The 23,642-nt window shown below is 30.8% G+C and overlaps 3 protein-coding genes across 6 annotated transcripts; 1 reads left to right on the top strand and 2 right to left on the bottom strand.

Annotated features, from left to right (window-relative positions):
- Positions 1 to 366: 366 nt before the first annotated feature.
- Positions 367 to 3,483, bottom strand: LOC100306313 (uncharacterized). Of its 2 annotated transcripts, none has more exons than NM_001249953.2 (5): positions 3,279 to 3,483; positions 2,786 to 2,899; positions 2,301 to 2,380; positions 1,314 to 1,438; positions 367 to 750 (listed from the first exon to the last, which is right to left on the bottom strand). In NM_001249953.2, the coding sequence occupies exons 1-5, from the start codon at positions 3,329 to 3,331 to the stop codon at positions 679 to 681; spliced, it is 444 nt and encodes a 147-aa protein (NP_001236882.2). In that variant the 5' UTR covers positions 3,332 to 3,483; the 3' UTR covers positions 367 to 678. The 2 variants fall into 2 exon arrangements, with proteins under 2 accessions (NP_001236882.2, XP_014632800.1); XM_014777314.3 differs by lacking the exon at positions 3,279 to 3,483 and adding an exon at positions 3,079 to 3,230 and having other exon boundaries at positions 462 to 750.
- A 4,024-nt stretch (positions 3,484 to 7,507) lies between these two features.
- Positions 7,508 to 8,929, bottom strand: LOC100796962 (ethylene-responsive transcription factor WIN1). The gene is made up of 2 exons (XM_003528287.4): positions 8,789 to 8,929; positions 7,508 to 8,346 (listed from the first exon to the last, which is right to left on the bottom strand). Exons 1-2 carry the CDS (start codon positions 8,866 to 8,868, stop codon positions 7,857 to 7,859), a joined length of 570 nt encoding a protein of 189 aa, XP_003528335.1. The 5' UTR covers positions 8,869 to 8,929; the 3' UTR covers positions 7,508 to 7,856.
- An 8,023-nt stretch (positions 8,930 to 16,952) lies between these two features.
- LOC100794849 (phospholipase D alpha 1) lies at positions 16,953 to 21,281 on the top strand. Of its 3 annotated transcripts, none has more exons than NM_001353411.1 (4): positions 16,953 to 17,133; positions 17,398 to 17,500; positions 18,542 to 20,441; positions 20,569 to 21,281. In NM_001353411.1, exons 2-4 carry the CDS (start codon positions 17,405 to 17,407, stop codon positions 21,000 to 21,002), a joined length of 2,430 nt encoding a protein of 809 aa, NP_001340340.1. In that variant the 5' UTR covers positions 16,953 to 17,133; positions 17,398 to 17,404; the 3' UTR covers positions 21,003 to 21,281. The 3 variants fall into 3 exon arrangements, with proteins under 3 accessions (NP_001340340.1, XP_006583126.1, XP_014633165.1); XM_006583063.3 differs by having other exon boundaries at positions 16,980 to 17,271; positions 20,569 to 21,206; XM_014777679.2 differs by having other exon boundaries at positions 16,980 to 17,296; positions 20,569 to 21,206.
- Positions 21,282 to 23,642: the final 2,361 nt, after the last annotated feature.

Here is a 23,642-nt window from a genome sequence, read left to right as displayed (position 1 = left end):
TATCGCTCAGGTCTTGAAAAAGATGTATAGTATATCAGCTAAATGTGTGAATAATAATGTATGTTTTTCCTATATCTAAGATTTATTTATATACGTAATAAAATAAGCATTTATTTTACAGCTTAATAAAAAGTAATACATTTCTTATTGGTGTTTGTTTGAAAAAAGTATTAATAATAATTTGAAAGGCCAAGAAAATGTAAAGCCAAACACAAATCTAAGTAAAGCTAATAGAAGCATATTAAATAAAGTAATAAATTTTAAAAGAAAACATTAGAGAAAGTGTATGCGACAATTGTAATAGAACTTTAGCATTATATATAAATAGATATATAGATTCTTTCCTAGTGTTTTTGAAATGGTACTGTACTGAAATGAAATACGATTTCTTTAACCAAGCATGAAAATTTCTCATTCAATAAAATGAAAACATGATTGCCATAGCAAACAATAGCAAGGGATAAAAGAGGGGCAAAATAAGCAAATTATAAGACAGAATTTGGGAATGCTACAAAATACAAGTGTTAAAAATTGAGAAGATTTTAATACAATCGTTGCAAAGCGCATACATCCAGCACAATCTTCGGTTGCTTGCCCATATCCAACTACAGGATGCCACACTATGACCCACAGGACTCAGACCAGTCATTGAACTATGACTTGCTCTGGACTACTCAATCAAAACTCTGTTGGAGGCTTTAACCTTATCAGTCTTTTGATTCTATCCTTTTCTGTATTTTCCAAATATCCCTTCAAAAGATACACACAGAAAATGTCAAGCAAAGCATCAAGAAGAAACTGCTATGTGCTGTGCAACATTGGAACGTAGTAGTTAGATATGTTTGGATTAGTTGTGTATGTAATTAACAGATGAAAATAGGATTGAAGTGTCTACTGGTAATGTAAAGTTCTCCCCTGATTTTGTTAAAATAAATTCTTATATTTTAATAAGATGGAGCACTATTAGAACAGAAACAGTACACAAGAACATGCAGTGGAGTTATGGCCGCCTACATTTGAGAAAAACAGTATTCTCACTGTTCCTCTCATTTGAGAAAAGCCATTTAGGGCACCCATCACATGCATAGAAGAAGATAAAATCTAATTAATGGGCCTAATGTAAAACAGATGACACCATCATATTTAGATAAGTAGATGAGCAATGCCTATGATTACATATATGATATATCACATGAAAGTCATTAATTGATGAGTTCCAAAGGCAATCAGATTGAGTAAATTGACAAAAAAAGTTCAAAAACTCTGGTTCTTGTTATTTTGTATAACCGAAACTGTTCTGCATGACTCCTTACCTGCCATACAATTTCATCCAAACACAGGCAAATTCTTCCATACTTGTCAAGGAAAAGGCGCTCACTTGGGAGCTTCCCACATACATCCTTCACAGCTGAGGTTATCACAAAGATCACTTCTGACACTAGAGAAAAACCAAAAAAAAAAATGGTAAATAGCAGCAGATTCGTAAATGTAAAGTACTCCACAGCTCTTGAAATATTCATTTTCCAGCACTACGTGAAAAAATGGTGCTTAAAAGGCAGATGCCACCATATCAATTGTCATTAATGATTAATCATTTTCTTGGTAAGCCAAGCAAAAGCATCCACTAAATGGAGAATCCAAGATTTGTTCCTTAGCAGTTCACATGACTGCTAGTTGTTCTAACAAAAATTCTAGAAAAGGAATGTTTCCCAGCAATAGTTAATATTTGTATTATCAATCAAAATAATAAAGTGATGGGAAAGTTTTTCATCTTTACTTTTTGTCCCAAAAACTATGATCTCATCTTATCTTGATCTCTGTCAGATATATTAATATAGATTACAGGATTATATAAAAAAAATATAAAATTGAAATCAATCTTTCAATAATTGCATCTAATTCTCTCTCTCCACAACTCTCATTTTACTCCACTGTTTTCTCCATTACTGAACTTAACTCGGGCATCTACTATTCATTTTTCCTTTTAATCACAGATAATCTATTAATATTTCTTATCATCCTATGCACAGGTCTATGTATATCCCACTTACTAGTGGCAATCTAAATAAAGAAGCTTAGTTACCAGTGTAATCAATGAAGCATATTCATGTCAAGATTCAAGACAAAAATGAGCTAGTAGCTTCATGCGCATTTTCATAATATGCCCTTCTCAGTCAGCACTTTGATCTACAAAGTGATAAGCAGGGAGTCTATCCTCTGCTAAGCATCTAAAATTACTCATTTCCATACTTCTATTTTACAATCAACAAATATAAAATACCGATTCCCTGAATACGTACAGGCAAGTTCATCATATTCGTCCTTGCCCACAACATAGATGCTGACATCGCCAAGCACCGTGTATACAATATAAACTGACCTGATGCACAGAAAACGAATGAGTACTATAGCATCATATAAGAATGAGACAAGCAACTTTCTACAGCAAGGAATATGAATGAACAATAGTAGGTAGTTAGTGAAAGATAAACTTGTGATTGTGATGAATGATGACTGTAGTTTCCCAAAACTGTTAAACATCATGATCATGGACCAAGTTTGCATGTATGTGGTTTTGTCGTGTAGAACACTTCTACTGTTCTACAATTCATTTCTGATATTCCTGTTACCAACTACAGCATCCGAAAATGCTGTTTTGCCAAATACCAGGTCTATTCTAATACAGTAATTAGTAACTATTGTTATTCAGTTTGTTAATTCACATAAGCACACAGATACATAAATTTTCAAGGCATGAAATGAGAGAAGAGTATGCTATACTGACTTGTGGCAAGCAACTAGGAGCTCTTCGTTTTTGACACCCTTAAGATTATCAGCTCCTAGTTTGACTAAGAATGAACGCCAGTGCAGGCGCTCCTCTGCAGGAACTCCATGAAAACTGCAACAATGAAAATCAACATGTATGTTATGTAAGCATGACATGGCAGTATGAATCAACAAAGGGATTAAAGTTAATACTACATAATTAATTAAGCTTAATCTTGCACGCACTTGTGAAAACAGAGACAAATGCCCCTTATTCAAAAGTTTTCAGAAAACAACTATGCTAACTACTACCATATTATCCCCACAAAATCCAAGTCAAACACCCATTTCGAGTCCAATCTAAATAGCATGATTTGATCCTCAATTTAGATCGCAGCATGGGAAAATCGAGCTGTTGGAAGGGAATTGGGGAAAATGATGGGGTTTTGGTATAACTGCAAAAATGAGAATTGGAAATGGGAAGAAGAGAAAAAAGATGGATCAAAACGCACCGTTCGATGAGTATATTGCCCTCAGCGTTGGCAAACAGCACCGCAAGGATCATATTCACTGAAGAGTCTCTTTCTTCTTGTTGAGGTTCTAACCAACACCGTTTTCAAGCCTCAAAGCTTCTGGCACTTCATTACTTTTATTTATCTGTTTATGACTCAAAAAGAAGAAAAAAGCAAATATGGTTATATTAATTCCTCTTTAATTAGGATGGCAACGGGCGTCCGTCTGATAAAACCCCAACCCCACTGGTTAAGTGGATATGTGTAAAAAAAAATTAATAGGTTGAAATTTTTTTTTCTCATAAAATTTATTTCTGTAAAAATTTTAATATATTTTTTGTTATTCTAAAACTAAAATGTATCATTTGTTGTCTAAAATAAGATTATGATATCCAAACTTACATGTATAACTTTTGAACCTTAATTATATGAATAATTGGTATAAAAAATATTATATTGATATCAACTAATTTCAAATTAAAGTTTGATAATTTTAATTTGATGAGAACAAAAAAATGTAATAAAAATTTTATAAGAATGAAATTTGAATATTTTTAATTTTATGAGGTCACAAAATATATTTAGTTTTTTTTTTAATATTTACGAGTATCATGGATACTTAAAAAAGTAACAAAAATGTAAAACATTAGGACAAGTTAGTTTATTTATAAAACAGCAAGTAAGTGAATCTATATTATAAGTGTTTAAAATCTTGTAACAATGACAATTGCATCGAAGGGGCGATTCAAAGCAGCACGAATCCTTTAAATTCTAGCTAGTCCTGCTTTATTGATTTTCATTCACTATTAGTATAAAGATATTTGATATTATTAATCAATTGAAAATCATTTTAAATATAATATTTTGAAATTAATTAAAGAACCTGGCCTATATATAAATCTCTACCACATGGGGTTGTTACATAATTCACACCTTTGTATAGAATATAGATGAACCTCGACATCTTTCCATGAGTGAATGACTTTAACTAGGAAGGAAAACGTGAAAGCCATGTCGTCTCCTCTCGTGTTACAGCTTTCCGGCATTAAACTTAAACTACTCATCATTTTTCTTAAACTTGTATTTTTTAGCAAGGGGTCGATTAAGGATTTTCTTAAACCACAACAACATTATTTGCTCATATTTTCCTTTCCTGGTAGAATTTCGATTGATTTTCCGGATGCTATAGAATGCATTTTATAATCCACCAATCATTTTATTTAAAAATCTTATCAGTCATGTATACATAAATATTGTCTTTTAGCACTAATTATTAATTAATTAATTATAATTGTCTGCAGGAATGTTAAATTTGAAAACTAATTAATATATCTCTTTCACCTGTCGGTATTAACTTAAATTCCGTCAATTAGTGGCTTCATAGTTTATCGATTTCGTAGTCTACGAAATTAGCATATATATGTTCTACTATTTGTACTTTAATTACCAATGTTTCTTTTATTATGACCAAGCATAAGCATAAATACCTTGCCGTGCTTCAGCCCCTCGTTAGATCTGATGTAGAGATATAAAACAAGCATTTGTATCCATATATGGCTGCGGGTAACATCTACCCCCGAAATATATTAAAATGAGTTCTTTATTGGGAGAATCTACCTTGTTATGGTGTGATATTTATGATTTGAACAAAATTATATGCCAACTAGCTAGATTAAAAATTATCAGTTAAAATTGCATTAAAATACATATTTGATTATCTTCATCCTCGCCTTCATCACATCCGTGTGATGAGTTTGAAGACGAGCCGTTTTAGAAGAGTAAAAATGAAAAATGAATTCACTCCCATCTGAGTTGAAAAAATTTACAGGAAAATTTTCTATTTTTTTCAAGTTTATTTATCTAATTTTAAATGATTCATATAATAATTTATTAGCTATATTTTAATTCAAAAGATATATAAAAGTTAATACACAACAAGAACCATAAAAATAAAACCCTTAAAGAATTAAGTTATATTTTAGTAAATCGTGAAATTTCAATTTTATTAGTTAATTATTATCATTATAATTTAAATTATTTAACTATTATAATAATTAATTTATACTTTTAATAATTATAAGAAATGAGAGTGTGAAAAATATGTTTTTAACTCATATATTGCAGTATTTCCTCCGTTTTTCTGTAACTCAGATTTTTGGAAAATAAATATATATTTCTATTTATCTATCATTTTTAAAGTTTAAGATTATATTAATATTTTAAGTCAATTATATACCCTTACCCACATTAATTATTTTACACATTTTTAAATAAATAATTGAATCTTTCAAAGATGAGATCGTTACCAGTAATTTGGTGCATAGAAACATAAATAAAAGCTATTGGTGAATAGATAAAATCAATGTATTTTCTTTTCTCTAAAAGAAAAGATAAATCAATGTATTTTTTTTAATGTATTGGAAAAGTGAATTCATAGGATTATAATAAGAAAAGGCCGAGCAATTTCATCAAAGTTCAAAAAAGTTATTAATTTTCTTGATTTCTGCAAATAAACGTTAAACGTAAGTTATTTAAAAACAGAGGGAGTATATGTTATGTTGAAGTGCATATTCTCTATGTATGTAGAGGCTCAAGAAACCAATCTTTTAATTCACAAAATAAATGTCTTTATAAAATATCTTAATAATATTTTCAATATTTAATAAAATAATAAATAAAATAAACACACACAATGTCTCTTGCTTTTTATTCCTACTCTACCGGAAAAAAACATACAATATCTCTTGAAACCTAAAATATACTAAAATGTTACTCCTGTGTTTCCTTTAACTTTTGAAAATTTTCTGTCTTACATTATTTATCAACTTTCAAATAACAAAAAAATATTGATTCCTTTTCTTTAGCAATACCCTAAAAATTAAATGAAATACTAAATCCATTGTAATAACTGTATAATATAATTAGTCATATGTAGAATAAGAATATTTTAATTAGATAGAATTTAAGAGTGAATCAATTATTTATTTTGTCATTGAAATTATAAAAATGAGTTAAATTAGTTATTGAAATTAGAAAAATGACAAAACGTTCTCCTAAATTAAAGATCATCAACTTATTTAATCCCTTGATAAGTTGATGTTGTCTAACATAACTGAAAAAGTTGAGTTGACATGCTAAATGCATGAATGACAATTAATTAGACCTATACATGACTGTCACATCAAAGACAACAATGTTTCTTTCCTTGATTTAATGACCAACAAAGGAATAGGAATAATTTTAGTCATTTTGGGTGAATAAAATCATGATCATGCATGATGTTTCGTAATCAATTTAATTTGTGATTCTTTTTGTTTTTTTTTATTTGATTGCGAGTGTGAGTCGTTTTGTAACCATGCTCATATAAGCAAGGTCACATTTCTTTTGTATAATTGAATCGTGCATGTTTCATATAAATTGATTTGAAGGGTTACTATAGCAACATTTCTCAAAAAAATAAAATTGTATGGATTATTTTTTTGAGAAATGTCATTTTCTTATATTTGATGTGATAATTATTTTTTTAATCAATATAAATAAAAAATAATATTAAAAAATTTATAACATTCGTATATCTTATTCAATCAATTGAATTAAACCCTCTTGATTGATGTGATAATCATATAGTTATTTTAAGAAATCATTAATAAATCTCATATTGTCATATGACACATATTTAATTTTTTTTATTTACTAGAAAAAATCAATAACACTTAATTACATGTCATATGAAGATTAGTTGAAGCAATAATTGTTGTCTTGAACCACTTAATTAACAATTTCTCGTTTATTTGGTTCCTACTAGGCTCTTAACCTGTTAACTTAGTCTTTTTAGCAATGTTAGACTTACGATATTAGCCAAGACAAAAATTTAAAGGTCTCTTTAGATAAGTTTATCTAAAAACACTTTTAGGAGAAAAAAATAAAATAAACTTCTTCATAAGTTAAAATTAACTTCTTATTAGCTAATTATTAGTTAACAAGTATATGTTGTCTCATATTTTAGAGAGACTAGATAAGAGAGTTTACACAAATTGTTTAATGGGAAACTCATTTTATTTTATGGAAAAGATCACCTCATTATTTGCTTCTCTTTAAAAATACTTCTAAAGAAACTTACCTGCATCCAAAATCAATTAATGATTTATAATGAAATCATTTTGCATTTTATCAATGAATGTCAGTATAGAAACTAAAAGGTATTGAATGCAGTATTTGATTGATTTAATAATAGGATGATACAAAATTTATGCATGGAGTGGAACACACTCAAAATTCGAAAAGCAAGGAATAGTTTTTTTGACAGAGGAAATGAAGTTTAACCACAGCGAGAAGTGTAGGTAGGGAGTTACGCACACATGGGGAAACATTCAGAGCCACAGACACTAAACATCCTTATTCCTCACGAAATGAATATAGTAGCTCTCTCACTCTCCTATCTCCTATTTGGGACAAACAAAGAAATAAAACGAAGTGAAAGGGACTAGAGAAGGGGACTTGAACTTGCAAACTCCTTGCATGCACCACGTGAAAGTAAAAGCATGTTGGGATGATGGGGCTAATTCAATTCAATTCAATTCAATTCCTATTCAGAAGTTCCTCTATCATCTGTAGGGCCATTTTCTGTTCCTCATCTAAGCCAGTGCTTTCCTCAGGCTTTACCTTCTCTGGGGCATCATCATCAACAACAACAACAGGCAATTCGGATTCAGAAGAAGGACCCTTGTTGTTCTTCTTTTCCAACTCAACCATCATGATCCAGTTTGAGTCAGAACGAGGGCCTGCTCGCTTCTGCCACACACCAATGTGGGAATTCTCAGTGTCAAGCCTCAGGCAAGTGAGGGAAGGTGAAGGGGACTTGCAACACTTCCTAAGTTTTGCACTCAGAACTGCAGACAATGTAGTGGTGGAGGAAGATGAAGTACTTGAACTATGATTTCCCATTTGGTTTTCACCAACTGGGAAGTTTGTTTTGGCATTTCTTCCACTCATCAAAATGGCGGCCTCATCATATGCTCTAGCTGCTTCATCAGCTGTCTCGAATGTCCCAAGCCACACCCTCCTTTTCCTATTCAAACATCACAAATTGCAAAGTAAGACTCTCATATTCAATGCACTTTTTTTTTTATGTGTCCTCCCAATTAATTCAGATACTACAAAGATCTTTTAAGGCTTTAAAAAAAGGTCCACAGCTACAATTTCAGCTGCAACATTAAGGTTTTGAGGGTCTCTGTGCGACCGTATTGCAATTGCAATTAACTCTACATTTGTCTGCACTCCACAGTTTCTCACAATATCAAGAATCGTGATGAAACTGGGATCGTGACCGTGTTTGCAATTTAAAATCTTGCTTAACTAATATAAGAGGCTAAAGTTTCATGGGGGAAGCAATGTACAAAAGCATATATTATTTAAAAGAGAAGGAAATGGTACTAATCTAAAAAAAAAATTGAGAAGTGAAACAAATAAATAATTGAAAATCTTTAGTGAGATGAGTTTGATGAGAGTACAATAATGGGTGACGAATCTCAGAAACCCAAGAGCCCCAATTGCGTTGCCTCACACCTCTGAATTTCCTTGATTGCACCATGTTGGCCAGAACTATCTTGCCTTACCAAAGCGGGCGAGAGAGAACGGGGGATAGAGTGGTGTATAGAATTTGTGACAAAGAATGTGAAAGTCATGCCAGTTATAAAGCATGGGGTCATGATTCAGTAATTTAAGGTTACTTCCACTTAAGGGACACGTGATTTTTGGTTTGGTAGGATTTTCACATTGCAAGGGTAAACCAAAGGATCAAATTAATTACCAATGTTGCTGATATTCTATGGAACGTCCTTAATAGTGATAATTCAAATTTGAGTAAGGGTTTCATTATTCTTATAGGATAATAAAAAGGTCAAAAACACAAACTGCTATCTTATTTGGTTGGCTCAAAAGTTTGCCATTTCAGTTTTTCTTTACTATAATATAATAAGAGACTGAACTTTCAGACTCAAATCTCACTCCACTCCCATTACTCAAGCGGTCCATTATCAAGTGCTATGTAGATGACATGTCAGCGACTGTGATTGTCAGTGACCTTATAATTACCTGAGTAGCATTAATTTTCAAATCATGAGATGCTTGGCTCGTTGATAATGACATCACTGTCCAAGTTATAAAGCTCAACCTTCAAACCATATTATAGTATAGGAAGATGAGTATATAATTCATAACTACAGAGACTGCGGATCATATCATACTACATAATTATATTAAGAGAGAGACAGAAAATAGCATATACACTGACTGTGTAAATAATGATTTTACACTTATTATGTATATAAAATTTATTGATTTTTACAACAACTATCTTAAAAACCATGTCAACCACAATTTCTGATTAGTTGATAAGTTTACCTTGACAATGCCTAGAAATTAAACTGGTTTGCTCTCTCTTTGTATACATGTGTGTTGCCTGTCCTTTTACAATACTTCAGTTCAGGAGCATCAAGGTGGCCACCGCTAAAGTCCTTGCTCTGAAAGTTCCTTTATTCTATATACCAGGCTGGCAAAGTGAGGTGGATAAATCTCATGAAAAATACAAAATTCATTCTGTAATTTTGAATATATATACCAAAAATCATGTCCAAGTTCCAGATATACATAACTCAGCAGCAGTTGGTTCCCATAATTAAATTTTATGCATTGTGGTTTATGAGTACAGATAGGACCGTTTTTCCATTTCAGGGTTGAAGAATATGATTCTAGGTTTTTACATCCGCTGATCCACTACGAAGCATATTCATCTGAGCTTTAATTTCTTTGAGAATAATGAAGAAGTTAACATAAACATTTTCAAGGCTGCATTATCTCCCAAAATACAATGGACAAAAGGACACAAAAATGATCGATACACGTCCGAACCCATTATTAATTTGTGTATTTTGCAGTGTCAAGACCAACCTATATATATTGTCCTATTGCAATACTATTCTCATTCCACATCACTTTGTGTATCTCAAGATGTGTGCACAATTCAGGAGCTAGTATAAAAGTTTAAGTGAGTTCAAATAAAATTACGTGCTTATAGATGTTGAGGTATAATAAATGTGTGAATTTTTAAGCATGCTATGCATATAGCGTAGTCCTTCACTTGCGCATTTTGTTTCAGACTTTGTTATTGCTTTTTTCATCTTCTGCCCAATATTAACTAGCGCACACTCATTGGTCTAATTTCACCTTTTCAGTTGTCAGTACAAATGCTTCTTTTGAAGGAAAATGAAGTTGAGTCTCCAGAAAGCAAGCAGGGGCGTGAGAGCGAGCTTGTTTTTCTTGGGAAAATGATGTACAAATACAATCAACTACTTATAGATCCAACCATTAGATCCTTTAATTTTTTAATTGGATATCTCAGTTAATAAAAAATTCAATCACATCCTCTAATTATTTAAAAACATTACAATTATACTTTTTAATTAAACTTTTAATTATAATTAAGAGACTATTTATCTAATTAAGTCTTATAAATCTCAATATCTCAAGAATTATATAAAGCTCAAATTGAAAAATTGTAATTATTTTTACATGTTCTCATCATTAGTATTCAGTATTGTCACTTTTCATTTTATTCTAACCTTGCCGTGAGAGAAGAGTGGTCCTGTTGCATAAAGTGGCATGTTGTAACAATAATTGAGCTCATAGCGTGCGTGTTTTAACTGTAATAGAAAAAATAACAGCTCATGTGATGTAAACATCGAGTGCCATAATGCATTTGAGGTAGCATTATTTATGGCTTCATAAAGAATCAAGCGGGGTTGAACACCCCAGTACTGTAACGTGCATGGTTCCACATAGCTACCATGGTGTGTGCGTGCCCTTTATTACAAGTTGGGGTAGTATCACACATTTGCACATGCATATATAATTAAACGTTTCAAGTTTAACTACATTGCTTGTACGTGCTAAGTGCTAGCCACTTTTCATCTCTCTAGTGGAAGGAGATCCACGTTAGGGGATCAACCACCCTGTCATTTTACCCATTAAGCACAAGTCAGAGAGGTAGTAACACTACAGTGTTTAGGGTCAATCTTGTTTAATTAGGGTCATTGGCTTCGTTGGACATTCTTGGCCTAACGCTTTGCCTTGTCTATATTTTGATGCATGATCCTGACAGCTATCTCCCGCTTCTTAACCAATATCAAGGGAAAAATAATATCTTACAAACTATACACTGCCAATTCAAGACTTTGGTTCTTGCAACCTTGAGACATTAAGTTGCAGTCCTGATCTAGGATCCCAAACCTAATGACATTAGTTTCCATCTTCAAGTCTGCCACTTATTTTTGCCTACTTTTCTCTCAACCTAGATTTAATTTGCATGTTCTTTTTCTTTTATTAATGATCATGGTCCTATAGCTGTATCTATCAATTAACAAGACACTTATTTTGTGTTTGTCTATAATTAGCTCTAATATAGCATTGATTAGTTTGAATAGGAACAAGACAAGTCTTTGGTGATACCAGCCTTATTCAAATAGTAATATATAACAACCGGCCGGTTTAGGTGACAGATATTTCAACCAGCGAAGCTTTTTTTCATAGTTATTGTATTTAAATGGTAAGTGAAGTAATTTATAGAGATGAAAAATCGTGATTGATAATCCATAAGCAAGGACAAGGTTTTGATATATCATATATAGTAGCTAATTGTCTGAGATTTGATTTAATGTAACATAATGTTTAATAAAAATTGCTTGGTAATGGTTGTGCGGTAATGTTCAACAAAAGAAGCACCATTATTCCTTCGTCTCGATCTTGATTAATGTTGTGATACATCCACAACAATCAGGCTAGTTAATAATCAATTTGAGAACTTTCCATTGGAAATGTAAAAGTATGTGACTGACAATTGTGGTACGTTTATTTTTCTTTCAGAGAACAGTGAAAATGGCAAAGGCAAATGGAGTAAAGGGCATGTTACTTCTATTTTAATTTTTTAATTGCAAAATTGTCACCTTATTTTTAATGTGTTCCTATTTTCAAATATTTATACCAAAAACAGAAAAAATAAAATCTCCATTTTATGTACAAAAATTTAAAAATAGAAAACAGGTTAAAAATAAGGTGATATTTTATATATAATATAAAAGTGAAAATAAAAAATAAAAACAAGAAATGAAAATAGAATTAAATAAACCTTAAAACTCTATAGGTTCAGGTAGGTAAGACTGCCAAATTCAATTTGTTTATCAAAGAAGCAGAATAACCCTTAAAAAATAAATCTCAATCTTACAGCTGTTTTTGTTTTTGTTGGAGATTGCAAGAGCCCTCCCAAGCAAGGGACAGGGCTAAAGAACAAACCCAAGTGAAAAATGCCACATTAGCCCAGAAAAAAAAAATTAAAGAAAGAAGGGGGCTTCGTGTTTTTTTTCTTCTTCTTTCTTTCGTGTCAAGAGAAAGCAAGGCTTATAACGATTCACTACATGAAATAGTAGAGGATTGTTTAGGTCCACACGAAATAGTAGAGGGCGAACTCGTTCAAAAGTCAAAACTTTTATTTGGGTTTATGGCAAAGTCGGGGTTAGCTATTGGGCTACACTTATGTGTCTTTTTCCTTTCCTTTTACTTTTCTTGAAGATATAAAATTAAACGGGAGTGTGCTCATGTGTATACATTATTTTATTTTATTTAAATTAATAATTTTTTAATTTTTTAAAAATAAAAATAATTACTTTTAAATTTAAGGGTGTGCTTGATAAAAGTAACTTATAAGCTAATTAAAACTTATAAACTATAAGGTATGAGCTAAAATGTTAGAAGCTTACAAACTAACTTATTGGATTAAAAATATTTGATAATATTGTTAATAAGTTAGTTAATAAATATAAAGTGATATAATCAGACATATTTAGTACAAATAAGAAAAATAAGCCATATTTAGTTATTTGATAATGAAGAGCTCTTTCATTGCCAAGCTATTAAAGGCACTTAGGTTGAAGCTTGCAACCTCATAAAACCTTTCGTGTTTTGGATTTGAAAAGTTAAAAAGATAAAATTTATCATTGCTAGAGTTGTGATATAAAAGTTTGAAAAATATTTAACATACACTTGTCTTTTTTTTTCTTTCTTTCTCAGATTCATCTATTTTTTTCATCCTTCTATTCATCACGTCATTTATGATATTCATTATTCCCTTTTTTTTCCTCCCAATATTTCTCTTCCTTCCAAGTGTAAGTTTATCAAAAGAGTTGGAAGAAAAATGAAACTGTGATGATTTGCAAATGTGTCAAGCATCGTTTTTTTGAACAAAAGGTGTCAAGCATCATAATAAGCTAACAAATATCTTCATCAATTATGTTAAGATTATCCGTTATCGTACGACTTTCTTTTTGTTTTTGTGTTTTTATTTTCTTAACATTTTGTTTTCACTGTATTTTATGCAGACGCGTGTAGAGATAGATTGCCACCGAATTAATTAATTGATATCCAACCAAATTGAAACGCAGCGGTCGACAATGACATAGTATAGGTTGATTAAATTAATTGTTTAAATTTGAATCAAGACTTAATAATATATTCAAGTAGATTAAATTAATTTGATTATATGATATAGTTTTATTACTATGTACAGCTAAATTATAAAATTATATATTAACAAGTCATTCGTTAAAATCATATTAAATTAAATTTTTTTTAATAAGATTTTGAGTTGAAATCTTATTAAAGGAAAAAATATCATCTGAAAGACAGAAATTAATCATTACCATTACTAAACGATATTTTCCAGCAATGTTAGGGTGATAAATAAATTAAAGTTATACATTTTATCAAGTAAAAATTATTGTTGTTGATATATGATTATTTTAAAATAAGTATATTAAACCGGAATGAAAAGGCTAAAAATATAATCTAAATTCATAGTAGTACTACTTTTCAAAACTCAAACTCACGGATTCGATCGAGATGAGTCAATACTCAGCAAACAAAGAGCGTTGAAAAGTGAGGCATGAAATTCAATTATTTTCCTACCGATATGGAGTATATTAATCGTGGTTTCTTGCAATTAACGATACACGGTTTTGCAAATATTTATTTTTAGATCCCCAATAACTAATTAATTTAATTTTGTAAGAGGTCTCCACTAGTATCTACTCCTATTTATAAACTGTAATAATTTTTACTCCAGAATGATATTGAATGCAACGTCTATGACTTTTGTTGAGTAATAATTTAATTATAAAAATATTACATTTAATATATTAGGAATGTGTTAAAACTTAAAAAGATTTATATCGATGTCTAATAACGTGCTTTCATTATTTTAAAATAGTTGAAATTTTTATTTGTTTTAAGTGTTAACTTTCTTTCAAAATATTTGTTACTAATTCAGCCTTACTGATAAACTAGATATAACGAGATATTTACAAATTAAAAAATATATCATCAATTATGTTATTTTTAAGAACTTTTGAAATTAAACGGTGCACACATTTATATCTTCCTACGAATTACCCATTTTCACACACGCACAAAAAAATCGGATGCATGGTGGTCCAAGTTTTACCAAATTTGGTTCATTTGATTGTTATATTGTTTGTCCTGCACACAAAAAAAAAAGAGAAGAGGGAATACATAAAAAAAAAACATTATTTCTCCTGTTTTAATGATCATCGAGCAATATCTTCCTATATTTTCATCTTTTTTAATTATCATGTTATAGAAGTAAATTATTTGTCAATTTAATTGGTGCCCAATATTCTATAAAAAAATCTTATTGGTCAATTTTTTACCGCAACTTATTATTCAATGTTAGTGAGGTTTTTTATTTAATTATATTTTTTTATTTACAATATTTGAATTTAAATTCAAACCCATTCGAATTAACCTATAATGTTAGTTTGATGGATTTAAAATATATTTCTGGACATATATTTTTAAACTATTTACTCCCTCAATTAAAAAATGTTGTAACATTGTTTTTGTAAATAGTAAAAAGATGACTAAAATATACAAATGTTTTCTTATCTTATTTTTTTTTCTAAATTGATTTCTTAACTTTTAAAAGTTCTAAAATAATCCTCTTATTTATTTAATTCATGATAAGGTAATCATTTTCAAAAATTGATTGAACATCATTTTGAACCTTTTTCTAATGGATTTATAATGTAAAACTTGTTTTATTAAATTTATTTATATGAAAATTATAAAAATCAATTATTGATTAAAAAAAATCATAAATATAATAAAACTCGTATTGAAAAATAACTTTCACAAATAATAAAAAAAATGTAACATTAGATTTTTAGGTTTTTGAATGATAACTCACTTTTCATGTATTTTCCTTGTGTGTGTCCTTTTTTATATTGAACATTAGTTAATTTTTCTAGTTTCATATAGATGAATATAATAAGATAAATTTTACATCTTGCATCAATTAAAAAAAATTCAAAATTGTGTTCAAAAATTAAGAATGATCCATTTTTTGAAATGACTAACTTATCACTAATTAAATAAAGAAATCATTTTGGAACTTTTAGAAATTAGGAGAACCAAAAATTAAGTTAATGGATCATTTGTATATTTTAGCCTAAATAGATCTATGCAAGTTTTTCCTCTTCTTATTGAAATAGAAATTAATAATTAAGTATATTAAAATGATCGAAGAAAAAAGATATGGAAATATTTTATAATATTAAGTTTGAGTTAATTAAAAATATATTTTTTGAATAGTTAGCTTAAATAGTTATTGATTTTAATTAAAATTAATACTGTAAATCAGTCATTCTTGAGTGCGTATTTGCTTTAAATTATTTTAAAACAATAATAATTTTCTAAAGATAAAGAATAGAGATTCCCATTTTTTATATGATTTAAAATTTTGAAAGATAATGAAAAATAAAAAAAATAATCGCGACTCACTTTCAAAATTAAAAGGGGTTAATAGGAAATTTTGACACTAATTAAACATAATCATTTAAAAAATACAGTGGTATTTTACTGTATTTATTCATATATAGTAGTCCATTCTTATAAATGAGATAAGTTTTTTTAAAGTTATACCAAAATCATTGATCTAGTTCCATTGAACAAAAAAGTATACTAACATTTGGTACTGGTTGAAGTTGATATAAATTTGAATCTTTTAGGTAATATTTTAAGTTTGAATTTTGTGGATGAAAAAAATGTGATTAAGACATATAAAAAATTATATAATTAAGAGAGACTCAATTATAATTAGCTACACAAATTTTTATTGTAAAAATTAATTATTAATAAAATTAATAAATACTCATTCGTTGAGATTAATAATGTGATAAAAAAAATATATATCGCTAAAGATGTTATTATAGTAGTTTCATTTATTTATTTATCCCAATCATTCATCCAATTGGATATAACTTTTACTTTGCTTGATTTATGTAAGATTATTATATATAACAAAATTTTCATCATAAATATTTATGTGATAATTTTGAACTCAAACTCGAAAAAATCAGTTAAACTAAAATAATTATGCGATAGTTCATGCATACACTTAGTGATACATTTGAATTAAATTTTAAAAGACATTTTTTTTATAAAATTTTAATTCTCTTTTTTTAATTAATGTAGGCAGATGAGAAAAATAAAATAAAATAATGAAAAAAAATAGAGCACATCTAGAAGAAGTCAAGTGAAGGAGATGACTGTGCATTCCCACAAACACGAAGCGAATAGATTGCAATATTATGCAATAATGTGAAAAAAGTTGAAATATGCATGCTTTTCATTTTTCAATCTTCCCTTGTTAAAAGGAGAGACTCACTCACTTCCATTGTCACTGCTCCTTTCTCGGATCTCTCTCTTCTTCTTCTTCGTTTTCTCTTCGCGAGTTAGTATTTTCTCTCTTCTCTCTCTTTCCCCGCGCTTTGTTTCTTTTACTGCCATTTCTGTTCTGAAGCACTCTTGTTCAATTTCTAAGCCGTTTTGATCCAACCCGCGATCTGATCTTACTCCTTCATCTCTCAAAGTTTGTATCTTTGTGTGCCATACGCGTAAATTCCGCTTGATTTTTTTATGGGCTGCTTTTGCAACTGTTTTTTACATGCTCGTGTGATCTGATGCGAAGTGGGGTTCTCTGAATTTGTGTTGGCAGGTGAGAGATGGCGCAAATTCTGCTTCATGGGACTCTCCATGCCACCATCTTCGAGGTTGATAGGCTCAATGCTGGTGGTGGTGGCGGCAATTTTTTCAGCAAGGTATTCGTTTTAGGACTATCTGGATCTTGTTGAATCTGGTCGTTTAATTTTTTATTTTGACTTTTGAGTTGCACTTTTTTGGATTTTCAACTTGTATGTGTTTCCATTTGCCTTGATAATTCTTAAATCGAAGAAGTCTCTTGGTGGTGTTGGATCAGTGGATTTGAGCTCAAAATGGACGCTGCTTCCTTTGATGGATCCGGGAATTGTTTGATTATTAGTATTAATGTTACATAATATATTAATGAAGAAAGAAACTCCTCCTGATACTGTTTTGTGTGATGTATCACAAGGGAAAGGAAATTGAAGACGATGCAATTTTGATTTTGAGATTGTCTGATGTCTGTGAACTTCGGTGCAAATGATTAATCGGTTTAAATTTGCAATCAGGTTTCAACTTTTGTGGCAATGAGTGATTTTTCTAGTACTGCCAAAATTGTTTACAAACGTGTCTGTCAATTTAATCTGGAAATGAATTGTGCTGGTATTTAAGAGCTTTTATTGTTAAAATGAGAACGATCTATGTTAGTATTCCTATTCAAGGCTTCTGGAAACAAATCTTAATTACAAATTGTGATTTAACTGTTTGCTCAACATGAATCAAATTGTTGGCCTTTAGTTGAAATTACCTCGTTCATTCAACTGGTGCTTTACTTCCGTGGACATTAATTTTATTTTATGTAACCTTTATTACACATGCTTTATTTAATTAAAAAATTGACCATGTTAGAGCTTTAGTTTGGATTTTGCTTAGTGACATAACTACTTCCCAGAGCTGGATTCAGTCTTTTTAAGCGTGAGCCAAAATGTTTGGCTTTATCTATTAATTATTTTTTGGCAAGCCACATTCATTTCAATTATGTACCTTTTCCCCCATGCCCTTCATTTCCATATCACTGCAGGCATATTACTATCATTGACTACTCACGAATATTAACATACATATGTGCATGTGTGAAAAGAGAATATTCAATTGCTTTACATTTGCTCCTTTATTTTCCTATTCACTTATTGATTCATTTAATTCTTTTTCTGCTACAGCTCAAGCAAAACTTTGAGGAGACTGTTGGTATTGGAAAGGGAGTTACTAAACTCTATGCAACCATTGATCTGGAGAAAGCAAGAGTAGGAAGGACTAGAATCATAGAAAATGAACATACTAATCCCAGATGGTATGAGTCTTTTCACATTTACTGTGCCCATATGGCTTCAAATATTGTATTCACTGTGAAAGATGATAATCCTATTGGGGCAACTTTAATTGGAAGAGCTTATGTGCCTGTTTCGGAGGTCTTGGATGGTGAGGAAATAGACAGGTGGGTTGAAATATTGGATGAGGAAAAAAACCCAATACATGAGGGTTCAAAGATCCATGTGAAGCTGCAATATTTTGATGTCACAAAAGACCGCAACTGGGCTCGAGGCATTAGAAGTCCTAAATTTCCTGGAGTTCCCTATACTTTCTTCTCACAGAGGCAAGGATGTAAGGTATCTCTGTACCAAGATGCTCATGTGCCTGATAATTTTGTACCTAAAATACCTCTTGCTGGAGGCAAGAATTATGAGGCTCATAGGTGTTGGGAGGATATATTTGATGCAATCACTGATGCTAAACACTTCATATACATTACTGGTTGGTCTGTTTATACTGAAATTTCCTTGGTAAGGGATTCTAGGAGGCCTAAGCCTGGGGGAGACCAAACACTTGGTGAGCTTCTCAAGAAAAAGGCAAGTGAAGGTGTTAAGGTATTGATGCTTGTTTGGGATGATAGAACATCAGTTGGTTTGTTGAAAAAAGATGGACTGATGGCTACTCACGATGAAGAAACTGCACAGTTCTTTGATGGCACTGAGGTGCATTGTGTTTTATGCCCCCGCAATCCTGATGATGGTGGTAGCATTGTTCAGGATTTACAAATTTCTACCATGTTTACTCATCACCAGAAGATTGTGGTGGTTGACGGTGCGATGCCAGGTGGAGGGTCAGATAGGCGAAGAATTGTGAGTTTTGTTGGGGGTATTGACCTCTGTGATGGAAGATACGACACTGCCTTCCACTCACTGTTCAGAACCCTGGACACAGCACACCATGATGATTTTCATCAGCCTAACTTTCCTGGTGCTGTAATCACAAAAGGTGGTCCCAGGGAACCTTGGCATGACATTCACTCCCGGCTTGAAGGACCCATAGCTTGGGATGTTTTGTTCAACTTTGAGCAAAGATGGAGAAAGCAAGGTGGGAAGGATGTACTTGTTCCATTGAGAGAGCTTGAAGATGTCATTATCTCCCCATCCCCAGTAACATTTCTTGAAGATCATGAGACATGGAATGTTCAGTTGTTTAGATCTATTGATGGTGGGGCTGCTTTTGGGTTCCCAGAGACTCCTGAAGATGCTGCCAGAGCTGGTCTTATTAGTGGGAAGGATAATATCATTGATCGTAGTATTCAAGATGCTTATATTAATGCTATTCGACGTGCAAAGAACTTCATCTATATTGAAAATCAGTATTTCCTTGGAAGCTCTTTTGCCTGGAGTGCTGATGATATTAAGCCTGCAGACATTGGTGCTTTGCATCTAATCCCAAAGGAACTTTCACTCAAGATTGTTAGCAAGATTGAAGCTGGGGAAAGGTTTGCTGTGTATGTTGTAGTCCCAATGTGGCCAGAGGGTGTCCCAGAAAGTGCATCAGTTCAGGCAATATTGGACTGGCAGAAGAGAACAATGGAGATGATGTACAGGGACATTATTCAGGCACTCAGAGCTAAGGGAATCGAGGAAGATCCTCGAAACTATCTGACATTCTTCTGCCTTGGCAACCGGGAAGTGAAGAAACCAGGAGAATATGAGCCTTCTGAACAACCAGATCCCGATTCAGATTATCAGAGAGCCCAAGAGGCCCGACGATTCATGATTTATGTTCATACCAAGATGATGATAGGTAAGTTGGAAAATTATACTGTCATTGTTTTTGAAAACAATCTTACAAATAATTTACATTCTGAAGCCATAATATTCTATACTTTTATCATTATTGTCAAGATTATATATGTTTCTTTCCCTTGCAGTTGATGACGAATACATAATCGTTGGATCTGCCAACATCAACCAAAGGTCAATGGATGGTGCTAGGGACTCTGAGATTGCCATGGGTGCTTATCAGCCCTATCATTTGGCTACCAGGCAGCCGGCACGTGGCCAGATCCATGGTTTCCGCATGTCATTGTGGTATGAGCACCTTGGCATGCTTCATGACTCCTTCCTCCAGCCAGAAAGTGAAGAATGCATTAATAAGGTGAACCAAGTTGCTGACAAATATTGGGATCTGTATTCTAGTGAGTCACTTGAGCATGACCTTCCTGGTCACCTTCTCCGCTACCCCATCGGGATTGCCAGTGAAGGAGATGTCACTGAGCTGCCAGGATTTGAATTCTTCCCCGACACCAAGGCTCGCATTCTTGGTGGCAAAGCTGACTACCTCCCCCCTATCCTCACTACTTAGTTTGATTTTGTACTTTGTTACAAACTTGTGATTGCTTACATCCTAATTTGTGTTTTTATTACTACTTAGTAATAATCTTAATATAGTCTGTGATGTCTTGTGGAGATTTTTTTTTCTTCTATTTTTTTGAAGATGTCAGTGACAGATTTTAGTTATCTGATGGCTTTGACTGGTTTCTAATCAATGTTTCCTTTTCTCTCACAATGTTACTGTTGTTTTTCTACCTATTTTCTGGTTTGAATTATTCTGAGCAAGCCTACCTGGGTTTAGCTTAATGCCTAACAAGAAGATATCATATCCTGATTTTTTTGGGGAATATTTATGTTGTGAAAGCAAGCCATGCAGATACAAATTAGAAATATCTTTGAAGTCTTGAATACGCAATCAATCTTTTATTTAATTTTAGGTGGTAGTGGGGACAAATGTCTCAAACTACGGAAACAAGAAGGGAAAATCTTAGGGGTCCGCAATTGTGTGGTCCTCTCAGATTCCCCTCTTAGAGCCTTCATCTCAGGCAGCAGCCATGAGAAGTTACACTGTTAAATATCATGCATGCTGGTCAATATGGATGGCTCCATATCAATAAGGAGATGAGCAAAAATGATTAACTAATACTAAAACTATTGATGTAACAAAAGCTAATACTAAAATTATATATATATATATATATTGAATTAGATAACTATTTAAATTTAACTATTAACTTTTTAATTACTAATAATTATAACTTCTCACTTCATACTTTTAACATATTTATTTATTTTTTGATCATTAGTACAATTGAAAGAAGAAGAGTATTGGCAACATACTCTTCTTAACATATATCTTATTATTGTTTGAAATTTATGAAAAAATCATGAGAAAAGATTATTAAATATGATATAGGATTCATTATCTTTTATAATTTTTAAGAGATTTTAATCAATAAAAAAATATATTATTAACATAAAGAAATGACCAAATATTTTGACTTTTGACTACTCAGCAAAATCATCAATAAGGATGGCCCATATCAGTATGTTTATGAAGATGTTTGGATAAAGTTATTGATGGAACAGAAAATAAGAAAGAAAAATTAAATAATTTTTTTATAAGCTAAAGTTAGCGTATACTTAAGTTAAAAATAGCTTTTTGAAGAAGTTAAATTATTTTAGTTTCTCTACAAGTTGATTTTTTAACTTATATATAAGCTAATAGTATATGAATTTGAATCCCTCTCACTAACCACTGTAAATAAAAAATTACTAATATTGATAGATAAAAAAAGCTAATAATATATGGGAGAAGTTTATTTTATTTTATTTTCCCCATAAGTTCTGATCTGCAAATCAAAGAAAAGCACACAACTTTTTTTTATTTTTTGAAAAAGAAAAGCACACAACTTGTTTACCAGGAAATTGTCATTATCATGTGCCACAATACCATATCATAAAATATAGCTGTAAATGGATTTTTTAAGGGTGCTTTTCTTTTCTCTTTAACTTTTTTTTATAACAGATTCTCTTTAACTTCTAAGATTTTCAACAACTAACTTTGAATGATATATTAATGTTTTGAAGACTAGTCTTTGAAATTGAATGAAAACTTTGAGATTTTAATTTTACTCAAAGTCTTCATTTCATCTTTCAAAGTCTTTAAGTTAATAATAAAATATTAGTTGCTGCTGAAAGTCACAGAAATAGAAGAAGAAAAAAATTACCTTAAGCAGTTTGTTTAAATTGAAACGTACTAAACCCAATTTATCTAAAAGAAAAAAGAAAAGTGTAACTTTTTGAATAAACAAAAAGTGTAGTGTAATTTAAATATTTCTCAATAAAAGAATGTAATTTAGTTTAGTTTATGCAGTTGTGAACATGGTTTATCAACAATTATGGAAGAAATGTGCTGAGACAGATTTACTTTTTCTCAACAATAAAATTGCAAAGGTTTACTAGGGTCTAACTGAGTAAGTTGCTAATTTGTTATAAATCTTCTAGTAACTGAGTTTTATTTTTATAGATAAAAAGTATTACAAAAGCTTTATTATCTCTTTTTTAATTGTTGTACCGCGAGTTCTATTATTCGTGTTTAATTAGATTATCAGAATATTCATATAGGAAAAAACGAAAAGTTAAAAATGGGAAAATACTGCATTAAGATTTAGGTGATGTTTAGTATCGAAATATTTTATTCTCGCTTATTTTTTACAAAATATATTTAGTTTTTTTTTTTTACATAAAGCTATATTTATGATCAATTACTATAAGAAAATTTAATAACTTTATAGCTAATTATCACAAAAAAGTTTCATTCTCACCTATAATGGAATAAATGTGTTATATACTCTCTTATTAATAAGCTAACATTAAGAAAAATATTTAATTATATTTGTTGTCTTTTATTGAATACAAGAAGGTTTTATTTTCGCGTCATTTTCTTGAAAATGTTAAAACATTCCTTGTACTAAATGTTCATATTATGTTTGTTTTCCTTTTCTACTTTAAAAAAAAATACTTGTAAAGAAAAATACATATATGCATAATTTGTGGCTCGTTCATTTAAAAAAAAAAAAAAAACGAAACTTTTTTCTGTCTAGAAAGCGTTGGCATAGCTATTAGCTAGTTAGATTTGGGTTCGAGTATAGTATTTCTTACGAGGAAG

The sequence above is a fragment of the Glycine max genome, chromosome 7 (genome assembly GCF_000004515.6).
Source record: "Glycine max cultivar Williams 82 chromosome 7, Glycine_max_v4.0, whole genome shotgun sequence".
In the NCBI taxonomy this organism is placed as follows: Eukaryota; Viridiplantae; Streptophyta; class Magnoliopsida; order Fabales; family Fabaceae; genus Glycine; species Glycine max.
This window is presented reverse-complemented; position numbering and strand designations above follow the sequence as displayed.

Excerpts from the sequence above, each read along its gene's own strand:
- LOC100306313 (XM_014777314.3), bottom strand. The coding sequence starts at position 3,137 with ATGCTATTTAGATTGGACTCGAAATGGGTGTTTGACTTGGATTTTGTG. Across the intron at positions 2,381-2,785 it reads CTCCTAGTTGCTTGCCACAA|GTCAGTTTATATTGTATACA; the intron begins GTCAGTATAGCA and ends TCTGTGCATCAG. Across the intron at positions 1,439-2,300 it reads CGAATATGATGAACTTGCCT|TGTCAGAAGTGATCTTTGTG; the intron begins GTACGTATTCAG and ends GTTTTTCTCTAG.
- LOC100796962 (XM_003528287.4), bottom strand. The coding sequence starts at position 8,868 with ATGGTGCAATCAAGGAAATTCAGAGGTGTGAGGCAACGCAATTGGGGC. Across the intron at positions 8,347-8,788 it reads GAGATTCGTCACCCATTATT|GAAAAGGAGGGTGTGGCTTG; the intron begins GTACTCTCATCA and ends ATGTTTGAATAG.
- LOC100794849 (NM_001353411.1), top strand. The coding sequence starts at position 17,405 with ATGGCGCAAATTCTGCTTCATGGGACTCTCCATGCCACCATCTTCGAG. Across the intron at positions 17,501-18,541 it reads GCGGCAATTTTTTCAGCAAG|CTCAAGCAAAACTTTGAGGA; the intron begins GTATTCGTTTTA and ends TTTCTGCTACAG. Across the intron at positions 20,442-20,568 it reads TCATACCAAGATGATGATAG|TTGATGACGAATACATAATC; the intron begins GTAAGTTGGAAA and ends TTTCCCTTGCAG.